Below are 24157 nucleotides of genomic sequence, written 5' to 3' on the forward strand. Positions count from 1 at the left end.
AATACACTTGAAAAGGCAGTTTCATTCACTGTGTAATGTCTATGTAATTCACTAGTGTAGTGAGTGAACTCTGTACAAGTGAATTCTGCTCTTTTCAAGAATAAATGAGAGAGCCATGGCTTTACAGCTGTCTAAATTTTACACTATATTTCTCTGAAATAGTCAAGTAGCTAATTCAACCCCCGCAGCCTAACTAAGGGCTCACAGTACAGTGGTTTCTGAAAACAGAACCGAACCGCGGGCGATCTCTCACCGGCAGTGACGAGATAAGCATCGGGGATCGCGATGTCGCAGACGTAGGGCTGCCTGGTAGTGCTGGCGGCAGAGGTCAGGACCGTGGCTCTGGGCCGAGCAGTGGTGGTGGGCAGAGGAGGGGAGGAGGAAATGGTGGGCAGAGGAGGAGAGGAGAAGGTACCGGGGCTGCTGCCCGCAGCAGGCGTGCCATGGCTGCTCAGGGTACTATTGGCAGCGGTTGTGGGGACGGTGCCGGGAGCAGCCAATGTGTTGGTGCTGCCAGCTCCTGCTGGAACGTCGTACCCCGTGGCAGGGCGAGAAGTTGGAGGAAATGGTGTGGGAACGAGCGACGTGATCACAGATGGAGATTGTGTTGGAGAGGGAGCGACGCTGCTGGCATCGACACGCGGTGTCAGGCTGTCAGGGCCTGCAGTCACAAGTGCCGTGGGGTGGGTGCTGCCCTCCCTGTTGGGTGTTAAAAGCAGCGTGGCGTTAACTGTAGCACCAGTATCCTCATCAGAAGCCGGAGCAGTTGAGAGCAGAGATGAAGACACGTTTAAGACAGGAGTTGTCGGAAAGGGAGTAAACAGAGAGATCAGACTTGTCTCGTCGAGCGGGACACTGCTGGTCACAGGCTCGGTGTCGGAAGCGGGCAGCACCAGGGTGGGAACCACGGGCTGGAAGGAGGAGGGCGAAGGCTCTAACTGAGAGGTAGCTCCTGTAACAGCTGAGGTAATCACAACTTCGGATCCTGCTACCGATACTGATGGTGCTTCCAGAAACACAGATGAGTCAGAATGCAAACCTGATGATGGCATTATTTCAGGAACGTGTGCACCTGGAGTAGAGGACGCGTTTGAGTAGAAGTATGGTGCTTGTCCGAGAGAGAACAGAGAAACCTCGATGTCACTGGTAGAGCTGACAGCAGTAGCTAAGTCCCAGCTGGAAACATCCTCATAAAGTACTGATGTCCCAGTCAACAAGGTCTGAGGTAAGAGTGTTGATAAATCACTCTGCATGACAGAGTAAGAGTGTAGCATGGCTGATGGCAAAAACGAGTAGCTAGGTTCAATCAGAAATGGTGTTGATAAAAGATTGGATGAAAAATCTGAAACCATTAAAGATGGTTCTTCCCTTGTAGGTGTCTTGTCAAGCAAAAATCCTGGTTCTGATGGCCTAAGTCCTGGCGAGTCCAGAAAAGTTGTGTGACTGACTGCAACAGACGCTACCGGCTCACTCGGGGTGACTGCAGTTTCAGACAGCACAGTGATGGCAGCAGGATGGTCTGCACCAGTGCTTGGTGGTGGCAAAACAGTTTCCATAGCAGAGAAGGAAAACTGGGCAGCAGAGATGTCCAGTGACATCTCTCCAGGGAGATGATGGTAGGAAGGAGAACTCGTAGGTATTCTGTCGTCAACAGCAGCGCCCACAGTGCTTGATAAAAACACACTCGAATCAGGGATCTCTGCAAATCTTGAAGAAAATGAAACAACTGGTCTTGATGGAAAAGAAGTATCAAAAATCTCAGGTGTAGGCTCATCAAACTCATACCCATCAGCAATTACAGTTGTAAATGGAGCTATTCCTTGAACTTCAGAGGCTTGGACTGACATGGTTTCGATGTAATCACCTGAGCCCACATCGTGTTCTGGAGCAAAGCCTGCCTCTGGCAGAAGTGAAACCGAGTCACAGTTCAAACAAGGACTGTATGATCTCGTGAAAGGCACTGGGCTTATGAGCTCACTAATAAGCTCAGGTTGACTTGGTATTTCTGAACCAGCAGGCAAATTTGGTGCTGTACTGGAGAAGTGGTGTGTAAACAAGCTGGCATTAAGAACCGTGCCAGCATCAGCAGAAATGACAGCTGAGTGACCAGGGAAAGGTGCAAGTGGAAGACTGATTGCAAACAAACCAGGCTCAGCACTGGCTGCTGCAGCAGCAGGTGTGGCCCAGGTACTGCTTGGAGAAGGGTAGGTCCTTACACCGAGCACTTCTGTTGCCCGGCTACTCACATCAGTGTAATTGTCACCATTTGGGTCTATACTTTGTGCAGTAGCATCTGCTGCAACATGGCTATCTCTATCCAGCAGCTGGAGATGGACAGGTGGCTCTTGTGAAGTTGCCTCAGAAAGCAGAGATGTTAAACTTCTGTTTACATTTTCCCACACCTCACCCACCTCCTCTAAAGGAATGGGAGTGAAATGAACACCTGTATTTGGAAGGTGCAAGTCCCTGCTTGAACTTAGAATTTCACTATCTGGTACAAAAGGGTTCAATTCTGTGAGCGTGTTACTGTGACTAGGGACAGCACTTAGCGGAGTCTTTTGCTGTGCTGTTTTCAAGATTTCATATGGTATAAAAAAGACAGATAATGAAGGTGTTAGCAACAGAGTTTCTAATGCTTCTCTTGGTGGCTCTACTGTATTAGAGTGATGATCTGGTAAAACTGCAGAAGACTTCAGTGGGGGAGTCCACTGTGCCTTTGGAAATGAGCTAATAAATTCATCGTCACTTAAGAATGCCTCATTGCTTGTTACGGAGACATCTACCAATGGCATACTTCTCCATTCTGAAATCCTGATCGTTTCTTCTTGGTTAAATGAAGTCACATCAAGGGGAGTGGTAACTGATGATAAAACTGTTTGAAGGAAATTATTTTCTTGGGACTCCAAAGTACTTTTTGCTAAGGCCATTTGTGTCCTGCTGCCTGATATGCTTTGGTGCACCTTTGAGTCCATTGAGAAAAAGGAAAAATTTTGCTGCTCCACGAATATCTCATCTAAATAAGGAAGGAGAGAGACAAAAACAAACAAAACAAACACAAGATTAGCACAAGTATTGAAACTGGAATGAGCAAATCTCTGCTATGCAGAACTCAAGGATCAAGTCAGCACAAGAAGTAAGTTCCCCTGTGAAACCCTATTCCCTGGAAATGACCAGGACCACACGGGCTCCTCTCACTCTGCACCTACTTGTCCCTTGACAGCAGCTCCCCAGCAAGCCCACGGAAGGATGGAAAGCAACTCCCTCTTACCTACACAAGGCTATAGTGTGTGTCAGCTCACAGGCTCCCAAAGTAAACAAACCAGAAAGGGTAACAGGGTACAACATAGAGAAAGACTCTCTGTATCTTTAGGGACCTGGGCTAGGTCTTCTGCTTTCCATTAGCATCACTTCATTTCCTCCAGTGTTATTATTTCTTATTATTAGGCTCACTGGCAGATCTGTTCTATTTCTATAACCAGCTCCTGTCAATATCAGAAATGAGCGACAGGTGCTATTTATGGGATGAAGAGGTGCGTTCCTTTTATGTAAGGCAAGTGTCGACCTGGTATCTACTGCAAGTATCTGCTGAGATGAAACATGTCCAGTAGTTAGGTTTACACTGCCTGCCATTCATTTCACTTCTCCCCTCTAAGCAGCCAGCAGCAAATTGCTTTGTTATGCAGCTGCCATCTTCATCTGCATCCTGCTGTAGGAGAACTTTATTTACAGGCCACCTGTAACAGATCTTTCACTGCTCATACTTGTAAGACTGAAGTAGTAATAGCTGAGTTCAAACACCAAGGAGAAAAAGCTGTGAATTCACCAGATACTTTAGGAAGATTCTTGCAAAAATCATGTATCAATACTATTTGCACAACTTGACTGTAATTCCTCCCCACACAAAAGCATCCTCGTGTTACTGAGATCTGCATACAGGCCTTTCCAATCATGGCTGTGTTTTGCAAAGGAAAGGCTTATTACTGCCTGAGTACTTTTGTGAAATGTCTAGATATGACTGATACCCTTCAGAGCTGAACGTTAAGGGAAATCACAGAAAACTTCCTGAGGACATTTTTCTAGGGTACACACAAAGGCTTCATTCTTAGATTAGCTATCCCCAGATCATCCCATTTCCCCAGCATTAGTATTCTCATACTGGAGCATCTATGCAGTGCTACTGGAACCTACTGACAATGTGCACTGAAAAGGCTGGTGGGGGTAGGAATCCCACCCAATTAATCCACCAGTGAACAGTTTAAAATAAAACCCAGCAGACGCCGTTGTAAGTGCCTGATGGTGATACGGCACACTGCTCAAGTGTAGCTACATTAGCAAGCTCGTAGAGGATGCCTTGAACTCCGTAACTCCTGGCAGATCTTTGCAGGAGTAGTTCACCTGTCTGTTACACGCTGCTGCCAATGTAACAGCGCTTTGCAAAAGTGATGAACTGCTGTCACCGTACCTTCCATCCTGGTCTATTTGCTAAATTCCCTGACAATTTTTCAAGCACTGACATACTGACCTGGTAAATTTTGAAGCTACTGATCTGGAAAGCACGATTATAAAAATCAATGCACAGAACTAATACCGCTAATCACTGCTAATCGAAGATGAGCCATGCGATAACATACTTTATTTTACAGATCCCACGCACAGCATTTTGCAGCATAAAAGACTCTCTCAGGTAGTCCCAATCAATTTTTAATTCCTGAAACTCACTGGAGGCACTGGTAGATTTATGATCTTTGTGGTGTGATGATAAGATATGCTGCCTTACAATGCTCAAGGAGGAGGAAGAGGAGGAGGAAAAGGAGGAGAAAGGGGAAGAGGTCAACCACTGGAACACAAACAGTGCAGCCACCCTGCAACAATGGCTTTTGCAAGCAGTTACTGTGAGTGACAGAAATTGTAGCTCCCATCAAGCACAGGACTGAAACACAGACCCTGAGCAGGTGTTCGTGATGCCAGTCCCGCTTGCTGACAAAGTTATTCTGCGTTTTCTCCTTGTTAAAGCCTTCCTTAACCTCACTCCTTCCTTTGACTCGGGCTTCCAGCCTTTAGTTTTTCCTTTGTGACATTTTGAGTAAGCAGGGAGTTACTAAAGGAAAAGAATTACAAGACCATGAAACACACTGTCAGAATGAATCACTTCTCTCCCAGTATGCATGCAGTGCGTAAAGGCACACCACAAATCCTTTTAGCTGGCTCTGTAAAACACTGCCCATTTTTGTCACACTTCGGACACCCAGTGCTTGCTTAAATGAATTCCAAATTATAGACAAGTGCACTGATAAAGTTCTCATTGCTCATCGTGGCTTCATGCTGCAATTCCCAGCATCAATTCCACAAGAGTTGTGTCAGTTTCAATACAGTAAGAACAGTAAATGTGGAATCACCACACAGGACAGTTAATGTGGCTGGCAAAGATGTCCACTTTCTGATTAGTAAGTACACTTCTGATCGCGTATCTGCACAAATCCTTGACCCAAAGCTAGAGGTGATGATACAGAAGTTGATTCTAAAGACAAAACAATTGCACTGCCTATACATGCCCACGGCTATGCATCTTTATCTTCCTTCACACACAGAGAACTCCTGTTATCTTTGTTCAGTTTGACAGAGGGATCATCATAAGGCAAAATCCTGCTGGAAGAGACCACACGTCACAAAGATGTTCTGTAGGGTTAGTTTCACTGCTATTACAATTCAACAGACATGCATAAGGCAAAGGCCATTTTGGTTTTAAGTTCATTCTGACTTTGCACTTAGATTTTTGTTGAAAATCTGTTAATATATGTTTCCTTCAAAGAATAATAGGTAGGAAAAAAAAATCAGATTTATTTAGTTAAGGAAAACAGTAAAACACTACTCCCAAAACACTCTAGGACTCAGAAAAGTCACAAGCAACAAGACCAGGTAAGAGCACTGATTGCTTGAGATGAGCAGAGCGCAAGAAGCTCACTCATGCACACAGGATTTCGAAACAAAAACTTGCTGGCAAGTTTGCAAGCCAACGTACCACATTATTCGCTTTGCCTGGCTTGTTAGAAGCGGGGAGTATTAATGACATGCCATTAATAATACAAATTATTGTTTTCTGCTGTCTCCAGAAGAAGAGCGTACCACTTGAATGCTGCTCGTCAGTGCCGCGCGCACCACTCCCGGCGAGCAGATGGGGCGCGCAGCAGATGTGCCAGGGAGCAGCCAGACAGCGCACAAAGAGCAGCAGCAAAATACGCTGAAGGAGTTGAAGGCGTGCTGCATGGCAATCACATCCTCTTCGCTGCAAAGCAGCTGATCCGGCTACGCCATGGGACAAAGAAGCAGACAGGCTGCACATGTTGTGGTGCGTTTTAATGCCGCGGCTGCACAAAGCTATTGATTAGCAGCAACGCCGACTTGTTTGCTTGCGCAGCTGTTGGTGTGGGGTGACAGATTCACCAGCCAGCAACTGCACTGCCACTGAGCAAGGCAACAGTGACAGGGTGACAGCCAGGCAAGCCACGCTCCACAAAGCTCTACAAACACCATGGCAAAGAGAAAGAAAGGAGAGCACTTGTGGAAGTGGCCACATGAGCCACAGATGGCACCAGGACAACGCCTCAGCTCAGACAAAGAAATTCAGGCACCGGAAGGAGTGGCAGCAAAAGCAGCATGCTAAATGTGCCTGGGGTGGTGAACTCCGCAGCTTCTGCTGCCCACAAAAACAGGTGAAAGTTTAAACACAACACAAGCACTGAAACCTGTCACCGAACTCAATGAGCCCCAAAGCTGCATTACAGAAGCATGGCTGCTCACAGTAACATCAGCTGAGACTTGTGAATTTGCAAATGCCATAATACCAGCACAGAAATTCCCCATGACTGTAGCAAAGGACTGCTGCAGTCCGTAGACTGCTTTGGTGACAAGCTACACCGTGACCTGAGATTGCCAGAAAACCATGTGCAGGTATCACCCAGGAACTAGGCCAGTCATTTTTCAAGGAAGCAATTAGAGAAACAGAGTTTTTATTCGCTCTGCAGTTGCAGTTCTGGAGAGTAATATTGCTCTATACCCGACAATAAAGTAAAAAAATGATGTTCTGCATTTGCATATAAATATATACAAATACATGTAAATATATATTTATGCATACACCCTTAATAAATACAGGATCCAAGATGTAATCTCAGCTCTGCCACTGATTTCTCTTGCAACTTCAAGAAAGTCACATCACTTTTCTGCACTCTGCTAGCAGAATGTGGTAGTTGTAACTATCACAACTACTGCCACCGATTAAAAGCAGCTAGTGTCCAGTCTTACAAAACTATTAAATTATAGATGATAGATGCAGACATCAAAAAAATGAATACAGATAAGTCTTTACTTGTCATAAAATTAAGATTTGTGAATAGAAAAAATAGCTCCGTTATGCTGAGAAATTATGTAATGGCTATATAAAGTCTGAAAATACTAGAAAGTGCCAGAAAATTAGTTCAAAATATAAATCACTTTCAGAAAATGATCTTCTGCATATAAACACAGTGATCTACATCACTACATTTTAGCGTCTTTATTTTTAAGGAGAAAAGCTGTTCTTTTACTGCTACCCATTGTTTAGACAGAGGCATTGTAGGTAGAGCAGCAACCCAAGCTACAGATGTTCCAAGTACGATGAAGAAATTCCTATTAACTGACTAGATAACAGCGGTTTCCAAACTATTAAAATTTAAGCTATTAACTCACTAGTAATTTTCATCACATGAAATGGCTCCCTGACTATGGGGTAGAATAGCACATCATATTTCAAAGACAGTTTCAGCAATTTTTTTTTTGCCATCCACCACTATTCATCTTTTTGTTTGAGAACCGGAAAATAAGAAATTGAAGTAACAGAATGTAGCGTGGGACGAGACCACCCAAGGGTAAAGAGAACGATAGGCACAAATAGATCTGTAAAAATCATAAACTATTCCTCATATGGCTTAACACTTAATAACTTTCTGACTTATTTAACAGCATTTATTTCGGCTTCAGTCAAAAAAAAAAAAAAAAAAAAAAAAGCATTGTATGCATTAGGTCATTGCAAAAAATACCCACAGCTCTCTTGTGTAAGCCTGTGACTAATTTCTTAGGTGTCTGGCTTGTAGGAAAATACCAGTCAGAGTATTTGCAGCTGAAAAGCCATCTCAGTTCTTCTCTGGGAGGCATTCAACAGGGATTGAACAATCACAATAATTACCCCAGCACACAACAGCCGGGGAGAGGACAGGGCTGGGAGTCCAGTACCACAGTGGGGCTCTCAGCAGCTTTTGGAAGATGCTGCTCCTGGACCAGGTGCTGTATGTGTGCAATGCTCCCTCCGGATAACACAACTCGGATGCACAAGGGACAAACAGCACGTGGAGGCCTAACAGCTATTAGTCAGAGATCTCAGAGATGTTCGGTTTCATACTGTGGAAGATCCAGAGCATCTCTCATTGTTTAACACGTGTGTTTGTGAGTTTTAAGTTGCTTTTACTACCTGAAAGACTTAAAAAGACAGAAAGTAAAGAAAAAAATATTTAAGTCATAGCAGTCTTGCACATTGCAATAAGGTGGAAGGAAAATTCCACAACAAATGGAAAAGGCTGCATTAAGAGAAAAATGATACGGCTACTAGGAAGCCCACAAAGCGGGCACCTACTTACGTGCTCACTCACTTTTGCACACCAGGTTTCAATACACAGCCAAAAAAGAAGAGGAACATCTTGAAGTCGTTCTTTATCCACATGCAAACAGATGTGGCTCAGCTGCTACCCAGGTGCAGGTTTACAAGAAGTTCCCCCTCCTGCACAGCAAACGAACACAAGTTTCCACCTCTACACAAAGAGAAAAGATGTGCCATAGCACAAAGGGAAGTGGCAAAGACAAACGCTTGCTTGCCAGCAGAGTTTGGTGAAGACTTTGTAAAAGAAGAGGGTTAGTAGAACATGGTCTAACTGCATTTCATACCCCTCTGGGTCAAAAATCACATCAAGGCACTCCGCGTCAGGTATTACGTTAAAAAACAGATCGCAGTACAAAATGAATGCATCAATGAACCTCTATCAGTCACTTTATCTTCCCTATCCAACATTAAAAGAAAATTCCTTTACCATGCTTTCGCTGATAGCCATCACCCTAAAGTGGAATAGGCAGGCTGGGATCCCAATTTTCACTGAACAACTTACTAGAAAATTTACAGTCTGTTCTGACCCAGGAATCTTCCAAACATATCCACTGTTGAGGCAGAAGAGGACCCTTTAGTAGTTTACAGTAACCGGTAGATCAAAACAACAATAATAATAAAAAAGTCTTAATCTAATACCACTGTGACACATTGTTTTGCACAGAAGAACCTTGTGACTGAAGCATTTTTCATAAAGCAAAACATAGCAACACACCAGCAGACCATGCACTAGAGACAGGAGAGCGCACAGAGGGGAGCCATAGCAAACACCCCCACCCCACCCCATACACACAACCACACAGCAAGAACCAGTCTGCTTGCCTTTGAAAAAACTCTGCCTGATAACAAGTGGGCTGGGAACAAAACCTGTTTACAGAACAGCTTTTTGCCACTACAAGATACGTGCAATCCCAAACATACAAGAAACCCTCACTCATGGAATCGCGTAAAGCTTCCAGAGCATCAAGATGCCTCCAGTTGAGGGTCACTCCTTCACACTGAGGGTGAGAAAACAAATCTAGCCACGCCAATTCAAACATTTTGGGGGAAGAAAAAGAGGAGAGATGATGTCAAACACAGGAGCCTCCTGTGGCTACGATGCATTCCTACAGGCCAGCACCCACAAGAGGGGAACGCAACAGCTTCGTGCAGAGCTCCGTGCTCTAATGCGGCCGGCTGGCCATGCACGCACACAAAGCTGCAAATCAAATCACAGCTGAAAGTCGAGCTAGTGCTGGGAGCATTCACGCTTTTCTGGCATTCAGTTGTACGTGACATCATCATGTGGGAAGCCATATGTCAGGGATAAAGTACACACAAACTTGAATTGGCTTTGCAAATGTTAATTCTAAGAAAAACACTCGCCAGATTTGCTCACCATGGTCATTTTTTTATTTTTTAATGTAAAAAAAAAAAAAAAGAAAAAAAAAGTAAAAGCTTTCTTCCTCTACTCTTCCCCCATCCCACTTGTGTATATATATATATTACACACATATATATAATTTTAATTCGCTGACTTTCTGCAAAGTAAGTTGATTTCTCATCTCTGAACAGCCTGTGTCAGATTTTACACAACCAAACAACTACTGAAAAGCTTTCTGTTTAGGCTAAAGACTACAGCACCCTTCAAAATGCAAATACTGGAAGCTTTTGAAAAGACCAATTAAATTTATATTAGCCTCTCTTTTTACAGATGACACTTCTCACTGAGCATTTCTTTGCACCTAACGCATATAAATGCTTTTAGGAAAAGCTGTCCTTAAAACAAAGTAATTTTTATTTCTTCAGTTGTGTGACCACTATAAAAATCCCTGAAAAAAATAAAACGGAAAGCCTGAAGTCAAGCACAACTTTTTAATTAAAACAGAGCCTATGCTGTATCCTAGTAACCCAGTTATCCACAGGGACTCTCTTCATTGACATATATTCTTAACTGGGCCGTGCTGACAAAGGAAATGTATACCCTTGACTGCGCTTTAAGTTGTTCAGGTCAGTGGGGTCGTTGCTTGTGCACCGTGTTGCTGCTCCAGATTTATATTAGTTGACAACCCAGCCTGCAATACCTAAAATCACTTCCTTTCACAGGCTAATTCAGAAGAAGGATGGGATATGAAGCATGATGAAAAAGCTGAAAAGATAGGATTTTCAACCAACTTCACTCTGTATTGAATTCAAAACTACAAACATCATTGCTCCTGGCCCAGATCATGGCAATACATCTGTAGATGCTCCATTTTGCAATCAGTTGTATGTGCATAAGTAAATAATACTGGTAAGCTCTTCCACAGTCAGATATGAAAGCATTTAGTAGCTGTACTCAGCATTTGACAGCATGCAAATCAGGTTACACAAGAAAGAATCCTGTCAAGGCACTTCACACAAAAAAGGAGATGATAAAAAGCTGGGAAAGAGCAAAACAGTCCCAGTTACCAAGAAGCCTTTGGGGCTGAAAATAAGTGCTCACTGTGAGCTGTAAACATGGAAAGAAAAGGGATGTGCAAATAGATGGAGCAGAAGTCTGAGAAGTAGTCACTTTAAGTACAAGTCTGAAGTTTATTTAAGATTGTCTCCATAGCCTGCAAGGGTCAATGGGCCTGAGACCACTTGGAAAATGAGAAGCCTCCCCCTCCCGCCCCCCAAAAATGTCAAAAACTTCAACCCTATAAATACATAGCAAGTTTATGTCTTCACTGCACAGTATCAAAGGTCAAACATTTGCTGTAGTTCATACCCAAAGAACTTTTAAACGTTACTTTCCTTGAAAAATCATTAGGGAAGAGGGAAAAGGTAACAAGTACTATTTCAAACAATAAAAAAAAACAAAAAACAAATCACACACTTTTCTGCTCCTTCCTAACAGGCTGTTAGGTTTATGTATTGAGTGCTCAACACTTTAAAGCCACAGCAGCTATCTTTGTTGGAGATCCTGAAACCACCCTAGATTTAGGAATAATTATATCTAATAAGATATTTACTTGTACAAATATCTCAAGATTTAGCAATTGATTCTGGTCTTTTTCCCCTTAGTAACATCCTCACAACATGATGAACTTCTTTACTAAAAGGGTTGTCAGGCATTGGAATGGGCTGCCCAGGGAAGTGGTTGAGTCACCATCCCTGGAGGTCTTTAAAAGACGTTTAGATGTAGAGCTTAGGGATATAGTTTAGTGGAGGACTGGTTAGTGTTAGGTCAGAGGTTGGACTCGGTGACCTTGGAGGTCTCTTCCAACCTAGGTGATTCTGTGATGACAAGAAACCACAGGCGTTAACATCTTAGAGGAAAAACTTTCCCAAAGGTTTTTCTTCCATGCCCTTAATGCAATGCAAGAGGCTTAATCACTGCTCCCAGATCATTCCCCTGGAAACTGTTTATCCAAAGCTACTGCAGTCCACACTGTCAGACCTGGGGCCAAGCTCACGACTGACACAAATCAGTTCTGTTGGCTCCAGCAAGGTTGCATCATCTTTTCCCAGCACTGAAGCTGATGGTCTGAGACCACAGGTTACCAGCCATACAGTACCAATCAAGATATTAAAGCGTGGGTCTTCTTAGCACTCTTGGTTGCTCAAGGTGCACATGGTTCTTGGAACTTAACAGAATGCAGGTATGAATGTTGAAATCCCCAGGCCCTGACTTTCATATCCTACCTGGTGACAAGACCATCCTGTGATAAGAACTGGAATTTGTGCATGGCCCTAGGGACTTCATAGCCTCAGTTAACAAAAGAATAAATAAACAACGTATTAACAGAAGTAGCAAAACACATCAGAAAAGGAGAGGAACGGCTGTTAGAAATGATGAATACAGAGATAATCCAGAAACAGAATCTAAGGAGAGTAATCTTAATTGAATCATGTATAGCAGAACCAGGAAGATAATGAAATAATTGTAAAGTGCAGGGAAATGTATGGGAGTGGAAGACATTGCACAGCCCTGCTTTACGGAGTTGTCTGATCACAAAATTCTTGACAGGAACGATATTACTTCAGGAACATAATGTGAAACTTCCTAATTAGTTTATTGGGAAATACACCACAAAGACAAAAAATAGAAAAGGAAAATTAGAGACTTTCCTTTTAAAAACTTAATATACACAAGGCAAATAAGAAATAGAAACAACTTGTCATAAAACAGATCTATTTATGCACCTTTCCCAAGCAAGACCACCAGCAAAGAGTAAATGAAACAAAGAAAAACATTAAACATGTAAGAACAACCAAGCATTAAAGAAACTGAAAAGCCACAATCTGGCCCTGCTAGTCTAGGCGAAGACATTTTTGTTATAAGCAATATTTATTAGCAGCGTGAAACAATATCTTCTCTTCCTGGAAGCAAGTAGGAGGAAAGGCCGTTGGCAAGGCATCATGCAAATGCAGCTAACAATAGCCACGTTTGTCACACTCATCAGAAATCATTCTTTTCACTTTGGCTGCCATAAAGCATCCCCTTCTGACTAGGCTTTTACAAGACCCTGTTGCACACCACTATCAACACCACGGTAGCTTGGCTGCAAATTGTTGCATACGTGAATGATGACACTGGATAGACAGTCCTTCTAGGTCCTTACTAGGAGCCTTCCTGGTCCTTAAGCTTCCTGTGTCATCGCTTTCTCCTGCCCTCCATAGCGTCTATTGTGAGAAGCTGCACAAGGCCTCCATCACGGCTCAGTAAAACTATGGACACAGGAGTCCGTGAGGAAGAATAAATTGCAACACATACTGATTAACCAGGGACCTATATGGACTACTCCATCTAATACAGGCAGCATTGTAAAAGGTATTCCCACTTAAAAACAAACAAAAAAAACATGGCTAGGACATGAAGTCGCTCTACTGAACTGCAGGTTTGGTTAAGTTGCTCTACTGAACTGCAGGTTGGATGATGCCAGTGCATGTTGAAAAAAAACAATGGAGAAACACAGGATTGGGATGCATCCTGGCTGTAGAGTCTCTGAGAAAAAGGTAGTAAAAAAAAATAAGTCTAAGACCATTGACACCTATGCATCATTAGAAGCATGAATGCTGCTCTTAATTCAGACTTCTGTTTGTTTCTGTATCATCTGATGTACATTTTGAGAGAACCTTGAAGTTTAACCAAGTGGAGTGCTGAGGAGCTCCTTCCTTATGTAGTACTCCAAAGGACAGTACACAGTATTTCTGAAAGCTGGAAGAGCTTCCCATTACATTCTGAACTGAATTTAGGAACTGGGGTTCTGGTTTATGATGCCATGAACTGCTTTGACTTTTCTACTTGAAAAATATCATTGCATGGAAACTGGTCTCTGTAGCATGTATGGGGCTGATCACAGCATTCTCCACAAGGCACCATGTGTTTGGAAGCATCTGACTTCCCTTTCTGAAATAGTCCAAGGGGAAGGAGGTATTGAACTTACATCTGTAAGAAAGAAAAAGGCAGAACTATGGGTTAACAAGAGTTCACTTCTGTTGAGATACATGACATGAGTTCCAAGAATAAAAGCACAGGCAAAGTTGATGCATATTTTTTACTTGTATATAAATAACAAATAAATAGATACAATTTTCCAAATATAGAATAGACTGATTTCTGATCTAATTCACTACTCTATTCTCCTCTACTGCATGCTTAATACAATTTAAAATAATTATAGGGTTCCTCAGTTTATTTAAAAAAAAAAAGGCTTATGCATTTTATGTTTCCAGATAATAGGAATTAAATGAAAATGATTGCATATGTTAATAACTAACTTATTCTAAATGATACATTAAAATACCCACTTTTGTTTCAGATAGAACCAGCCCCGTAGACCCCAAGGTCAGTGCAGCAAGAGGGTAGGAGGTGCTCCAGGCAGGCAGCAGCAGTTCCCCTGCAGCCTGTGGAGAGGCCCCTGGTGGAGCAGGCTGTCCCCCTGCAGCCCATGGGTCCCACATGGAGCAGATCTCCACGCTGCAGCCCCCCCATGGGTGGAGGAGCCCCCGGTGGAGTAGGTGGATGTGGCCTAGAGGAAGCTGCAGCTCATGGAGAGCCCCCGCAGGAGCAGGCCCTGGGCCGGAGCTGCAGCCCGTGGAGAGGAGCCCACACAGGAGCAGGGGGACTGGGGGGGAGTTGCTGCCCTTCTGTGACCCATGCTGGGGCAGCTTGCTCCTGGGGGATGGACCCTGTGGTAGAGAGCCGTGTGGGAGCAGTTCTTGAAGAGCTGCTGTCTGTGGGCAGCTCCCACAGGATCAGTTCAGGAAGGATGGCATCCCATGGGAAGGACCCCACAGGGAGCAGGGGCTGAGCAGGGAACAGAGATTGACTGTGAAGAAGCAGCAGAGATGAAGCGCTGGGGACTGACCACAGCCCCCATTCCCCTGCACTGCTCAGGGGTAGGAGGTGGAAGAGGGTGTATGGGAGGGAGAGGTGTTTTTAGTTTGCTTTCAGTTTCTCACTGCTCAAGTCTGCCACTGATAGGCAATAAATTACATTAATCTCCCTGTCTCAACCCATGAGTCGCTCTTCCCTCACATTTCCCCTGTGCTTCTGAAGATGGGGAATAAGAGCAGCATGGTGAAGCTGAGCTGCCTACTGGTGTGGTGGTTTGGTTTCCCAACTGTTCAGAAGAATTCCATCTGAAGTAAAACAGGTTCAAAAGAAGGGGGAAAGAAATACAGTAACCTACAAGACACTTGGAGCATTTACAAAGTAGTTTGATACGTCTCTTACAGATCTGAAAAACTTACTCCTAGCTTCAAGAGAAGCAGCCAAAAGACAGCACGTTAGGTATAACTGGACATGCTTAGAGCACATTGGGATTCTTCCCCTTTCTCAAGTGGAAGGTCTGAGTTAAAGATACTGGCTAACTGTTGATGTATTCTTTTCCTAATATCCTAAATCCCAGGAAATAATGTTATTCATCATATCTTCATGCCCACACCTTTGAAACTGAGAAAGTAGTACTAAGATGAGATAGCCCAAAACAAAATGTTATAAGCAACTGCCTCAAAAATGGTAATAATAATAATAATAATAAAAAGTTCTCAAGGAGAAACACTTTCCTATAGAAAAAAACTGCCCCAGTAAAAGACGGTAAAGCTCAGCCTTTCACAAGTCATGCTACTCCAGTACCCCTGATCGAAAATGGACAGTGTTTCTGGATCAGGTCGCAGCACAGATAATTTGCACAACATTGCCGTGTCTAACTAAATTAAAATAAAAATTTTATTTATGCTACAGGAAAAGCAGGTCAGTTTCACAAAAGTTACGAGTTACAGCTTACCGGTTTTATTTGACTCCCTGTGGCTTCAAACCCACCTCCAACCAACAGTTTCTTGGGAAGGGACTTGTAGCCTAATTAACTGCAATACTCCTACTACCCCACTAACACTCTCTCACCATCAACTGACCTAATATAGATAATGGCACTAGGAACATATTTATTAAAGACCTAAGGCACAACTTCTCCATTCCTGGATAAAAAGCACTTCAGAAAGGTTTTTTTTTCCCCAAGTGAGTATAAGAAATTTTGAAAACCAATGGAAATTTCTATTTTCTTTTTTAATTGGATCAGATGTAACTTAAAAAGATCTTTAAGAAGAGATGCTTTTGGCAAAACTGAGCTTGATTATCCTTTGCTTTCAACCTTACTCAAGTTTTAACACATCTGTGAAGTGTTATCCTGACCTGGTAAAGCCTGCACACGGTGCATAGGAAATAACTGCCTACAGAGAGAATTAGGTCCATTAATGAATATTGGCCTCATCCAGGAAAGAGCATGGCACAGACAGAACCTGTTAATTAAAAAGAAAAGAGCAAACACATTGAAGTATGACAGTTTGAGAAGCTATCTTTGCTCTCAAATACACTATATTTAAAACCCATCATTTGCAATGATCCGAGCCTTATCCAACCTTTTGAGCAAAATCTTTTTCCATGCAGCCTTTTTTGGGCAGGACCAGTGTTGTGTGGCACCAAGCACAGCACTACAACTGAGCTTCAACCCTCCAGAGCAGCACTGTGCAAAGCACTTTGAGTGCTGCAAGACAGGGAGTGCTCCTGACCCAGCTGTCCGCACAAGGGTACTCCAGAAAGGACAGAGTTTCTCTCACAAAGAGAAGGTATGTAATGAAATGTGATAATTGTTTTTAAGTACATATGAAGGTATTGCAGGGAAGAATCATCTCCTTTCCACGTCCACACTGGACAGATCAGCAGTCCCAATGTTAACAAGCTTAAAAATAGCAAATGAACTGAATTCAGACATTAGAATGAGTTTTCCAAAGGTTAAGGCTGCTCTATATTGGAAAGATTGCTCCAGATGGTTCAGGAGTCTCCATCACTGGAGGTCTGTAAGAACAGTTTAAACAACCACATTAGAAATGGTAATTATAACTGATCCTTGCTCTGAGGCTTTGAGACTTCTTTCAGAACTATTTTCTCTGATCCAGGCTGTCCAGACACACTGCAGAGGGAAATCAATGTCACATGTATTCAGAAAAAAAAAAGGTTTCTGGGCTGAACCTCCTGGGTGCAGATTCTCATACACAACAAAGCTGCTCTAAATAAACGGATAAGCTGCGTTTATGAATATCCAAATTTCCCAGCTAGTCAAGAAAGGAAATTCTCCTGGATCTTCTAAATTATAATTGTTAGGTTATAGACAGTGAATTACCACCATAAACCTAAGTTTGCCAAGGAAGATGCCAACCACAAATGTGCAAAAGGTATCCTGAGCAGTGAATGTAATTGGTGAATATAGAGAATTCCATAATCCTAACTAGTAATTAGTTGAAAATGGGTAGCAAGTGAAGTGCATACTACTCTCTGAGAGGAACAGAGCAACGTATTCTGCATTCAGCTCGACAGAAGCATACACAAACAACTTACCACCACCAAGGACCCAGCAGTAAAAGGGACCAATGTTCAGAAACAGCATGTGTATGACTGTCACCAGCTGCTCACCCTCTGTGGTGAAAAGTGTTATTTTCAGAATCTCTAAACAACTACAGAACTCATCACAGAGGGACAGTTTGTTTGGCTATGCTGCCAGGAGCCTTTCTCAAGTAAGGCAAGCCCTCAAATCCTTTATCTTCTAGCATTGCCCACTCCGTCCTCCGAAGGTCAGACAGTTCATTCAGTTCTTGATTACAACTGAAGTACAATGAAGTCATGTTCGGAATGACTCCAATGAACAGAGCAGTATTTCAATGCGTACGCAAAACACAACCAACATTCAGCTCCCCCCCAAAACTGTTTTCACATCTTCCTACTAGCATGAGAAAGGAGGAAGAAATTATAACCAGTGTTTTAGTTACAACCACAAACAGTTTAAAAGCACTCAAATGCCTGTACAACTGCACAAAGAAGCAGTCCCCATCACAGACGCGTACCACTTCTACTTCATGGGGCTATTTCACCCCTTCTTTCCCTACACAGCTGCTTCCCATAATAGCTACATCAATGAGAAAACCCAAGTTTATTTTGAGCTGCTTTGGACTCCCACAGCTAGCAAAGAAATTTTTTCAGCAACCTTGGCTGAAGCTGTCCTTAGCTGCACTTCAGGACCTATTTGGGCCTCAAAAACTATACCCATTTGTACCAACCAGTGCTGCCTGCTAACTGAGATTAAGAGCAAAGTAGGACAGCTCCTGCTGATGTGGAACGCTTTAAATTCCTATCACTGCTGACAAGAGTAGCGTGAGAGAGAGCTGTGAGCATGTACTGCACGCTGAACTGAAATTTTGCCCCTAACTCACCCTCTGTGACGCTTCCACCTGAAGAGGCTCTGATGAGAAATGGCTAAGGACAGGTACGCTTCTGTGATCTAGGGTCAAGCTCTGGTGTCTGCTGCAGTACAGGACACTCCAGCCTCATTTTGGAAGTCCGGAGGTTGTTCTTTACACAGTAAAGCTAGAAGGAAAACTACATGTACCTTGCTCTTAGGAGTTATTTTAACATTACTATCCTGGGATCAAAAAGGTGTTTGCTTCATCTACCATATGTTGACAGCAGTCAGGTAAAATGGTCGAAACAGGAACCCTTGGTGATGTTTCTAGTTATAGTAGGTGAGAAATGTTTTGCCTGTTTTGTGGCAGCACGTACAAGCCCCTAGGGAGACTGGGACTCCAGGCCTTGCAGTACCTGCTCCATGACATCCCACTTCACAGAAATTACACTAAGTGCTGATGGGAGGAGTAGCCTCAATCAATTTTCTAAACCAATTCTACTATTTTTTAACTACTGGAACTGGACACAAGATTTTTTTTTCCCTGTAGTTTCTTATCCACCTTGCCTCCATCTCCTTTCCCTTCCCTGCAAAGTTAACTACCCAGCCGCACTTCTACTTCAAAAGATCTTAGATTTTACTTATTCACACACAGATGTACATTCATTCATTCTTTATTATTTTGGAAAAAGCTAAAAGCATACTGCCACGCAAGCTTTCTGAATAGTTGAGAGTAACACTGAGATCATTTCCAGAAGGATTCTGTTCTGATTCATCAGATCACTGAATCCTTTAATCTATAAGTAGTTTTTATCATCTTTCCAAATTAATCGCAAAAAGGTTTGAAACACTAAGCATCAAGTTCAGCTAAGACATGCAAAGAGATTCCCATCCAAAAAAAATAAAATACATAACCACGTCTAATACACATTTCAGTTAGACCACAACCTGCTTAAAAAAATAAAAAGCTTACAGAAAAGAGGCATATTAGCACAAGCATTCACAAACCCACAGTACAGTCATCTTCACAGACAGCTAGGTCACCAAAGCACCCATTATAAGCTTCCTGGAAGCCCTCAAGGTCCAGGCATCCCTGTAATTACCACTGTAATCTTCTTACAGCTCAAAAGTCTCCGCTAACACTGAGTCACCAAAAATAAATTTTGAAAAATCAGCTTCGCATATCTTGTGGCATTAACTCTCAAAGCAATAACCACACTTCACAGTAAAGGACCAGTCATCCTTTTAAGGAATAGGAGAAAAGTATCAAAAACCAAGGCACTACCTGCAGTAGGCAGTTCTAGTTTTAGCCCTTTCCACACCCAGAGGCATGCAGTGTGCCCTCCTGAATGCCAGGCCTCTGAAATCTCACAACAGAAAATATCTTAAGATGAAAGCAAATGGAGGGTGTGTCACGCCATCAAAAACAGTTAAAGACCTTAAAAAAAAAAAAAAAAAAAAACACAACAGGAGAGAACATGAGACGTATAAAATTATATAGATACGATTCATATACAGCTCTAAGATGTACATAGTGTGCATACATTGTGTCTGTTCTGGATGAGTTCTTAGGCTTCTCCTTCCCACACATTTCAACTATAAATCTAAGATATTTTCCTGGTTTCATAGCCTGAGATCCAATTCTGACATCAGTAATATCTTCTTCAGACTGACGCACACTACAGATTAAAATACAGGAAATCACAGAACGTTTATACCCCAATTCTGCTCTGATTTCATGGAGACTGAAACCCTCTCCTCCATCTCTCTTCTCCCTCCAGTTCCTCAATTCTCTGGCAGCAACTGAATTCAGGATAACATATTTGTGTTCCTGTGAGGATTATAACATCCTGACCAACCCATTACAAACTTTGAGGGCCTTTGAACAAAGCAGGTGAAACGATCACCTTATGGAAAGCTACAAGAAAGCCTCCCAGAAATTACGATTACACCAGCATGCAAACAAAATGTGCTGTTCCTCCTGTCTATCAAAGGTAGCAATGGAAAAAGGGCACTTAGAGGAAGATAAGCCTTAGCGCAATATCTGGGAGACATCACAGCAGCCTCCTTTGCAGCTCTGTTCCTACCAGCTGCCAACACCGCACAGTTCTGCACAGACTGTAACCTAAAAATCACCATTTTAAGCTTGATTTCCTAAGTGAGAAAGGAATATGTTATTTTACTGTCTGTCCTCTCCAGTAATTTCTGAATGCATTGGCTAATTCCAGAAGCATTCAACAGAAACTCAGAAATAATCAGTTTCTCTCACATTTCATGAAAATATGCATCTGAGCTGAGGAAAGAAGTATCAATTAGTCATTGATCTGCCCTTCTCTCCACCCCCTTACTGAAGCCTCGGGCAGAGCTCTGCTTGTAACATGCCTTTGGGGAGCAGCTGGCTAGCAAACGTGCATATCAGCAGCTTCAGACATAGCACCACACATACTGCTTCTTGTCCTGTACAGATATCTTTGACATCGACCTGCTGTTACTGCCCTGGTTGGACAAGGATGGAGGGAGGAGAAGGAAGCAGGGCAACTGTCAAGGCACTGGGATTCATAAATCCTGCCCATCGTGGAACAGATTTATTTTAGACCAAGTTGCCCTGCCATCCATTCACCTACCTCTGCTCTGTGTAGAAATACAAAAATCCACCTAGTCACGGCAACAGTTTCCGAACAGCTGCACAAAATCATGATGAACCTAATCACTTCAGAAAATGGATCCTTCTTTAAAGCTATTTCTGCCAGTGAACCAAGCAGCCAAGTACTTTTAAATGCAAAGCTCAACCTGGCACACAACTCAAGAATTGAACACAAACAGAAGACAGTGACTTTTCCCCCAACAAGACAGGAGGCAATCTGAACCATCATGTTTCCTCCAAATAATTATTCATTTGTTAGGTAAGTAAAAAAAAAAAATAAAAAATCATTTGTTAAGTAAGTAAAATAAGTGCATGACAAAAATGATGTTAATACTATCAAGCTGCTGCATTACTCCATTTCCGACTTCTGTACTCCTTACTGAAAAATCCCATGCAGACAATGATGGCAGCCCTACAGTGGATTCCACATCAGTCACAAGAAAAATTTTCATCCTGCAACAGTTATATTTGATACTCCCCTCCTCCATTAAAACTCATTTCTGTATTTTAAGGAAATGTACCCTCTTCTACCCTCTGTTCTCAGCTCTAAATATTGCAAAAACTTCTTGCCAGCAAGCATGGTTTCCTTCTGGTTTTAATAACAGAATGGTAATGTGCAACTATAGCATTCTTTACACTTCAGTCTGCAGCTTAAAGTCCTCTGAAGATCTGTTTCCTTTTACCCTTTTATTGAACATTTTGTTCAGTTCATAAAAGAACTAATTTGATTAATACAAAGTGTAAGACGAGCCTTTCATCTGACACGGTGTAAAAAAAACTTGGAGGGAAGTAGAGTTTGTTTAGGTTTTAATGTACAGGGTTATAAACTGAAGAGGTAAAGCAGACAACTACACTTACAACTTGGACCAAAGGCTGGAGTTACTTAGCACAAAGTATGGATTATTCTCGGTTCTCTGCAGATCTCCTACAGACACCATTAATCAGATGAAGCAATAGCTGGGAATGAAATGCATCGCTACTCACTACTCGGAGCATTGTTCAGCATCACTCAGGATAAAAGGATGTAAGATATGCATCTTCATTATTCTCCAAAGTCTTTTTGCCCCCATTACCTCATTTATGAGCACAATTAAATTATGCATATATTCATGCATTTAAGTTATTTAATGATTCGACTCTTGAATCTCTAATTATGCTTAGCAGTCCTCATCAGAGAATTGTTAATTCAGGATACTTAAAAGAGTACTGCATTATTTCACATTTGGAAGTTAGTCCTCTCAGCCTCTAAGGATCAGAGATTTTACTTCTGTTTCAAAGCTGTAAGCTAAAATTCTGCACAATCTGTCATGCAATCTAGATAAATACATCAAGCAGACTAGATCTGGCCTCTAGGCAGGGTGTTCAGCTTCCCTGCCTTTGCTACATTCTGGCTCAGCAGCTTAAAATGCAGTAGGCATAGGTTAGACTGCAGAACTGAGAGAGATGGGTTTGGGTGAGGAAGCTTGAAAATCTACAGGTTATTTTCCCCGATCAAGTTGCTGTGGATGCAGATGATTTGGTTGGGAGCTACATAAAAGCAGAATAACCACCAGCATTTTATCTATGCCATGTCAGAAGCCAGGCTATCAACACGCTAAGCAGCGAATCTGAAACTAACCCATGAAGGGAATGTGCTAAGACAAGGAAGAAAGCAACAGACTAAGCCTACGGTAACCACCTGTTTAAAGCAATGCTTTAATAGAAAGCAAGGCAGTACCAGGAGAAGTTACATAAAACAGCCTAAAACAGTCTGTTAGATTATCTAATTACTCAGAAAACTATGATGGTGCAGTACTATGACTAAGCAGGGTAATGATCTTTTCTGTTTCCTGAAAAAAAATGCAGGGTTCAGCTGTAGGCAGTTGCATGCCAGCTTTAAGTAAATTTTGTCTAGTACCGCATCAAAGAATCCCACTGTGGTGAACCTTCCATCCTCGCCATCCCACCAGTAACTCAATTCCCATAAGGAATTAGTAAGGCTAATGAACTAAACAGCTGCAGAGAGTTCATTTCTGCATTCTTAGCACATGCACGCTCCTTATGTTTCTTCTTGTCTGTGCAAGGACGGTTCTGGTGGAGGAAGAAAAGGAGAAGTAAGAAGTCAAATTCTGACTTCACCCTTTTTCTTTATCTGTTGCACCTTGGTAAAAGTAAATGAAGTTACGTTAAAAAAAAACAATAGCATACATTTACTATTATAGCAAGAAGAATCAGACAAAAAAATCCTATGGTCTCTAGATTTCTACTGTTCGAGCTTTTGAAGTAAAGGTGAAGGATTTTGCAGTAGTATCAATTTATGATTTCATTTTTTCTTTTCAACATACTGTCCAGCAAGTGTCCAGTCTTAAGTAGTGATAGAAGCTACTGTAAAACAGGTTATTATCTTCAACTAATACTAACACTATGCTTACACTTAGAGTAGAAAAATACCACAGTGCTTAACACACACTATACATCCCATCCAGAGCAGCTTAAAAACACACACGGCCAAAAATTAAGCCTCTAATTCTTTCCCGGAACAGAACAAGCAATAAAAAGAAGAGTAAGCCCCAGCACAAGAGAGAAGTCATGGAAAAAAAAGTAATTTTTACAGTGCCATGGAGCAGCAAGAGAAGATGATATCCCAGGAGAGATGAAGGCTGAAGAGATGTTATATTGTCGTTTAATTACATAGCTGATTAGCTGGCTAAACATAAGTACATTTGGCTTGATATTTGTCCAGTAATTCACAACAGCAAGCAAAGAAACAGGATCAAACTTGCTTATTTCCTTCCACATAAAGAAGTCTAGAAAACACGCAAGATGAGGTGGAGAGGAAACATCAAAAAGCATTTATTCAGGTGCCAAGAATGGAAGTACTGGAGCACAGCAAATCCAATAAATATAAAGTTTGAAATTGCACAGCATTCCAGATGACAGGAACCAGGAGGACACCAGGCTCGGTCTGGCTAAGCTCAGTTATGAACGTGAACCGAGCACAAATAGTGCTTCACTGATTAAAAGCACCTCCATCTCAACAAATCCGCTGCTTTTGCATTTCTTTTGCATTTGACTGCAGAAACTAAGAAAACAGATAAGCTTTGATCCGTTTGAGGATACATTTAGCAGTTGACTCCTGATCTACAACTTTCTTCCACTTTC

At 42.3% G+C, this 24157-nt stretch overlaps 1 protein-coding gene across 2 annotated transcripts in view; it reads right to left on the reverse strand.

The window, feature by feature from the left end:
- Positions 1 to 24157, reverse strand: part of KIAA1549 — a 138795-nt gene that overhangs the window by 72323 nt on the left and 42315 nt on the right. For both annotated transcript variants that reach the window (XM_084295904.1, XM_084295905.1), the window contains exon 2: positions 254 to 3013. In XM_084295904.1, coding sequence (XP_084152030.1) covers positions 254 to 3013 — 2760 coding nt within the window. The remainder of the gene's footprint in view (positions 1 to 253; positions 3014 to 24157) is intronic.

Source organism: Netta rufina, assembly GCF_964035555.1.
Source record: "Netta rufina genome assembly, chromosome: 1".
Classification (NCBI taxonomy): domain Eukaryota; kingdom Metazoa; phylum Chordata; class Aves; order Anseriformes; family Anatidae; genus Netta; species Netta rufina.